The sequence below is a fragment of the Pipistrellus hanaki genome (genome assembly GCF_964339955.1).
Source record: "Pipistrellus hanaki genome assembly, chromosome: 1".
NCBI classification, from domain to species: Eukaryota; Metazoa; Chordata; class Mammalia; order Chiroptera; family Vespertilionidae; genus Pipistrellus; species Pipistrellus hanaki.
Genome location: NC_140503.1, coordinates 95,665,975 through 95,671,974, shown reverse-complemented (window position 1 = coordinate 95,671,974; position 6,000 = coordinate 95,665,975). Strand labels below are relative to the sequence as shown.

General features: G+C 45.4%; 1 protein-coding gene across 21 annotated transcripts in view; it reads right to left on the bottom strand.

The window, feature by feature from the left end:
• Window positions 1-4,176: 4,176 nt before the first annotated feature.
• CREM (cAMP responsive element modulator) overlaps window positions 4,177-6,000 on the bottom strand; it is a 98,476-nt gene continuing 96,652 nt past the window's right edge. For 11 of the 21 annotated variants that reach the window (XM_084876910.1, XM_084876925.1, XM_084876927.1 and 8 more), the window contains one exon: window positions 4,177-4,810. In XM_084876910.1, the coding sequence (XP_084733036.1) occupies window positions 4,666-4,810 (145 nt within the window). In that variant the 3' untranslated portion in view covers window positions 4,177-4,665. The remainder of the gene's footprint in view (window positions 4,811-6,000) is intronic. The other 10 variants (XM_084876924.1, XM_084876928.1, XM_084876926.1 and 7 more) reach the window with 1 other exon arrangement.

The following is a 6,000-nucleotide window of genomic DNA, read 5'->3' as shown; positions in this document are numbered from 1 at the left end:
TTGGGGCGGGGGCAGGCGAGGAGCAAGCTGTTCCGGGCCTGGCTGCTCCAGGCCTGGCCCCTGTTGCTCTGGTCGGTTCCACAACAAGCTGCTCCGGGTCTGGCCACTGCCGCTCCCGACCTGGATGCTCTGGGCTTGGCTGCTGCTGCTCCGGGCCTGGCCGCACCCGACCCAGTTGCTCTGGGCCCGGCTGCTTCAGGCCTGGCCACTCCGGGCCTGGCTGCTCCTGACCTGGATGCTCCGGGCTTGGCTGCTGCTGCTCTGGGCCTGGCTGCTCCCGACCCGGCTGCTCTGGACCCGGCTGCTCTGGCCCTGGCCACTCCGGGCCTGGCAGCTCCCGACCTGGCTGCTTCAGGCTTGGTTGCTGCTGCTCTGGGCCTGGCTGCTCCCAGCCTGGCAGCTGCTGCTCTGGGCCTGGCAGCTCCAGACCTGGCTGCTCCGGGCTTGGTTGCTGCTGCTCTGGGCCTGGCTTCTCCCAACCCAGTTGCTCTGGGCCCGGCTTCTCCGGGCCCGGCCACTCCGGGTCTGGGTGTTCCTGGACTGGCCACCCTCTGCTTGGCCACCTCCGCCTCAGGCCTGGCTGCCACTGCCCCAGGTCTGGCTGCTCCAGGCCTGGCTGTTGCTGCTCTGGTTCTGGCTGCTGCTGCTCTGGGGCCTGGCTGTTGCTGCTCTGGGCCCAGCTGCCACTGCCTTGTGCCTGGCCACTCCAGGCCTGGCCACCGCCATTCCAACATTCTGTTCTTTTTTTTAAAAAAACGCATTTATGTTGCAATGTTGACTGCTGAATTGAGTTCTGACTTAGTCTTCGATTTTTCAAGATCTTCTTTGTATTCTTTCTTAAGTAATTTTACTATCTTTTGCTCTCACTTTATTTCTTCATATTGAAAACTTCTTCGGTTTCTTCCTCCTTGTCCTGGAAGCTCAGCAGGTTGGCCTGTGGCACCCCTTTATTCTCCGTGGGCTCCTGCGCTGCTTCAGCCTGTTGCCAGGGTTGGCGCCGCCCAGGAACCAGCCCCTGGCCTTGGCTTCGTGGCCCGCGATCAGCTGTCAAGGGCCCAGGGGCACACCACCCCCCTTGGGGGCCCCGTCGCCCGGCTCCTTGCTGGCGCCCGGCTGGCCGGTGTCCGGCAGGGGCTCCTGCTCCTCGTCGCGTTCCTCCAGTCTGGAACTTTTTTTTCTCCTTCCCGCTAGGGGAGTTTAGCATCAGAGTCAACAGACTGTCCTCTGCGTGCAATGTGCGCGACTCCAGGGGCTCTGCTTTTCGCTGCTCCCCTGGGATTCCGCCTCACAGCCCAGTCTCCCCCTGCCTGAGCCTGGGTCCTCAGGGTCTGGCCTAGAACTGGGGTTCAGAGCAGTCGGGACTGGGGCTCAGAACCGCCGGAGGTTTTGTTTCTTACTGCCAGGGCAATACAGCATCAGAGTCAACATTCCTTCCTCTGCGAGCAATTTGCGCGACTCCGGGGGCTCTGCTTTTCGCCGCTCCCCTGGGATTCTGCCTCACAGCCCCGTCTCCCCCTGCCGGAGCCTGGGTCCCCAGGGTCTGGCCCATAACTGGGGCTCAGAGCTGCCGGTTCGGGGGTTCAGCCCAGGCTGGGGGTTTTATTTCCTTCCTGCTAGGGAACGCCGGGCAGCACCCAGCCCTCTTCTCCTCTCCGCACTCCCACGTGCATGCATGTGCGCAGCATGTCTCCGTACCTTAGGCTTTTTCAGCTCCTCTGATTTTCCTTCTGGTTTTCTCTTTTCTTCTTGTTGTAGAATTTTCAGTCAGTCAACTACCTGTAGCTCTGGGCAATGTCCACTCTACATTTTAGTTGTATTCCATTGAAATTGTTGTGTGCTGCTGCGGTTAGGTGTCTACCTGAGCAGCCATCTTGGATCCTCCCCTCTTCCTTTTTTATATCGGAAGGGAGGGTGGGAAGGGGAAAGAAACATCAATGTGAGAGACACATAGATTGGTTGCCTCTTACACGCAGGATCAAACCTGCAACCCAGATATGTGCCCGTGACCAGAAATTAAACCTGTGACCCTTCAGTCTGCAGTCCAACGCTCTAACTACGTAGCAACACTGGCCAGGGCTAAGTTTTTATTTTTAAAGCATTATGGAGATGAGGGGACATTTATTTTTGGCCCCAAGTAATCAGATGCAATCCTCTTCCTCTGAAATAACTATTTTAGAGTGAAGCACATTCTTTTTTATACCAAACTAATTCTTGTGTGGGTACTAGCTTGACCTTCCCCCTGTCCAAAATTTAAGCACCTTGGAGTGTGAGCTCTGGATTTCGTCTGGAGGACCTTCCTCCCCAGCACTATCACATCCACGTCTGGTTCAAAATCTGCCTCCTACAGAAACATTCTTATGAAATCCTTGCCTACACGTTGCTCTAATTCTCACACACAGCATTTACGGCTTGTCTGCTGACTCCTGAGTCTTCTCTGTGCCTGCCATTGGGCGCACATGATTTAGTGCTTACTGAACGAATGACTGACTGAGTACAAAGCACCATTTTCCTTCCCCTGAAACTTGGGGTTTTCCTTATTCTTCTTATCTTCTTTCCTCATCTAACATCTCTATAAGAGACAAAAATTGAGATAAATTTAGAGCTCAGACTCTAAAGAAAGGATAGGTGTTTCTAAAGAAAGCTCCAACTGGTATGCCCTGCCTTCTGAGTTACAAATAAGTGACAGAATTATGATGGGGGAGTAGTTAGATGCTTTATAAATGACCTCCCGCTGCTGAACCAGTTCTATCACGGAAACTAGGGATGGGAGGGCGGCATCCTCAACAAGGCAGAAGTTATAGTAGAAAATATAGTATAGCAGAGTCTACCACAGAGTAGGCCTTCAACAAAGGTCTTATGAGTGAATGAGAGAAGACATAGGCAAAGAACAGGGCATGGTTATGGCTTTGGGCTTATTCCTTGAAGCTTTTTATTATAAACATAGAATGAAATGTGGATACCAGCAATAATACTGCTGTCTCAATGTAACGAACTTCATCTAAGTGTGCTAACATAAAAATATTTGATCTAATGTAGACTTCAAGCTGTTTTGAAATGGAAAATAAAATGTTGGGTTGTTTTTACTTTAAAACTCCTATAGTTGTTACCTTTAAAACTCAGAATAGATGTCTATCAGCAGATTTCCAGACCCTCTGCCGAAAGGCCTACTCCACCACACAAGCTGAGCTCGAACTGTGGTTGTGCTGTGTAGCAGCTCTGGGCTATCCTTCAGAGGAGACGGCAGAAAGAGCATTTGCAGAAATCAGACCTGGTGTGGAAATCAGCCCGAGCACCCCTGAAGGTCTGCAAATACAGTTCTAAGTCTAACTTCTACCCCGTTCCAGGTTATCAACAATTTGTTGTAACTTTCACTAAGTAACATTACATCAACACTGGAGCTTTTGCAAGATCTTTTCTATTATACAATAGAATAAAGATTGTAGGAAACGTTCAGACAGTTAAATGACCATCGAACGCTACATGTGAAATCAACATGGTTTCGCTCAGTGGATAGAGCGTCGGCCTGCGGACTGAACGGTCCCAGGTTCGATTCCAGTCAAAGGCATGTACCTTGGTTGCGGGCACATCCCCAGTGAGGGGTGTGCAAGAGGCAGCTGATTGATGTTTCTCTCTCATCGACGTTTCTAACTCTCTGTCCCTCTCTCTTCCTCTCTGTGTAAAATCAATAAAATATATATTTTAAAAAAAAGAACGTCCTCCAACTACGGCATTCAAGGACAGTAACACAATATTTCCCGTACAAAGCAACTAATTATAAAAATCTGCAAATGCCATAAATGCATTTATAGGCTCTTATTATCATAAAGGCATGTCACTAGTTTCTTTCCAAAGTATTTTTTGTGGTTTATTTTTATTGTATTGCCAGATGCATTACCTTTGATCATCCTTTCCTAAAATGATTTTTAAAAGACCTGCAGAAAATTTTATTGCATAGGACACTATTGAGGACACAGAAATTGGGAACTGCAAATATGTGGCATTATAATAAGTCTTACAAATATTTCATTTTAAAAATTTGTTAAATACAATTTTTTTGTAGTTTGACTCTTTTAAAAAATTGAAGTTACAGCTAAGTTAACTACATACAATGAAGCATTTTTAGGAATGTTAGAAATTCGAGAATATGATGAATGATACAAAGGAAAAAAGCCATAATTCTTGTCGGCTACATATTGTATTGCCTTCAAAAGCAATTGTACATGTTGTATTCAGTTCATAGTTAAATATTTCTACTAATCTGTTTTAGGAGAGCAAATGTCTTTCAAGGTTTCAAGTTCCTCTATAAGCTTCTTGTTCTGGACTTCCAGCACTGCAACACGACTCTCCAGACATTTTACATATTCTTTCTTTCGACGTCGACATTCTTTAGCAGCTTCCCTGGAAAAAAATAGAAGCGAAAGGGCAAACAAACAATTTTTGCATGCATGCTATTGACAAACAGGCTGAAGTAAGCTTGTTATATGTGACATGGTTGCACTCCAAATCTTGGAACAACATTTCTAATTAAATTTCAAACACTAAGCCAAACCGGATTCTTAAGGGTCACAAATGTCCCTTCCATATGTCCACATGGCAATTAGAAGAATTGCTCCATCTCCTGCCTTGATTAGAGTTCACAGTAAACAAAGTCCACGTCAAAGACCGTTACTCTGCTTTATGGCAATAAAGGTCTTTAAGGGCCTTGAGTTCCTCAATGAGAGTCTTGTTTTGGTTTTCAAGCACAGCCACACGATTTTCAAGACATTTGACATATTCTTTCTTCTTCCTGCGACACTCCCGGGCAGCTTCCCTGGAACCAACACAAGGCAAATGACTCAGGAACAACCTACCAGCACCATCCAGAGGGGCTCAATGAACTCTGACCCCCAAACTCAATAGCCAGTCAGTCCTAGGTAAAATCTGCACAACGCCACATGACAAATGTACTCAAGCACATGCCATTTTTTAAGGTGACTAAGACAACAGGAACAACTTGAGAGCACAGTCCATTTGACCAGCATTCATCGTAAGTGGTGTTTTCTTAGGGTATACATTCCATGAGAACAGTGACCAGAATGGTTTTCAGTAACCTGAAACAATAGAACCATATCCCAAAGTGGAATTTCTACAAAAACATTTACAGATCCTTTCAATTATCTTAGTCATTTTTATCCACCAAAAGCCACACATTCCATCACAATGAGTTAACTTTTTTTTTTTAATCAAAAATGATTATAAAAATCAATCCTCAGAAACCTTAGATGTCAATATGGGAGATTTTAATTCTTCAAGACTAAATCTCAGTGAAACAAGTAAATCAATCACGACTGCAGTTTATTGACTGAGAAACAACACGAATAAAAATAACAATAAATGAATTATAAGTCATGCATATTTTCATAAACCAAAATGAAATGAACTCTGCTTCTGAAAATTAAAAAAGGAAGAAGGCATGGTACATAATAAATATTCAATAATTCAAACAATTTAAATCCAGTAATGTGAGACACCACAATTAAAACCATGAAAAAGAAGCTACTGAATAACTCAAAAGCACACCGCAAGACTCTTCGACCAGCACCTGTATTTACTAACCGACACACTGAATTTTAAAGTACTGTAGGCATGCCCAAAGGAAAAAATAGACCAGCAGCCAGTGCAACAAACACAATAAATAGATGAGTTACCGTCATTTTCATGCATGACCCTACCCTCAAAAAACAAAACTAAGAAAACAGCTAATATTTTCTCTCTTCTTTTCTTCAGGGTGGGGAGGGGTGGCAACTTCATAATTTAATTCCTTTATAGGATGTATCCTGATAATTTTATTTTGGAGTTTTCAATTCAGAATAAATGCCTTTGGAGTAACCTTCACATAAAAAAAATCCTACATTGCAAGATAATTCAACATTTTATCAAAAGTTGTATTGAATGTCAAAATACCAATGACTATAATGTCAATTACCATTGCTGCATTTCTGAACTTGGACTGATGGACAC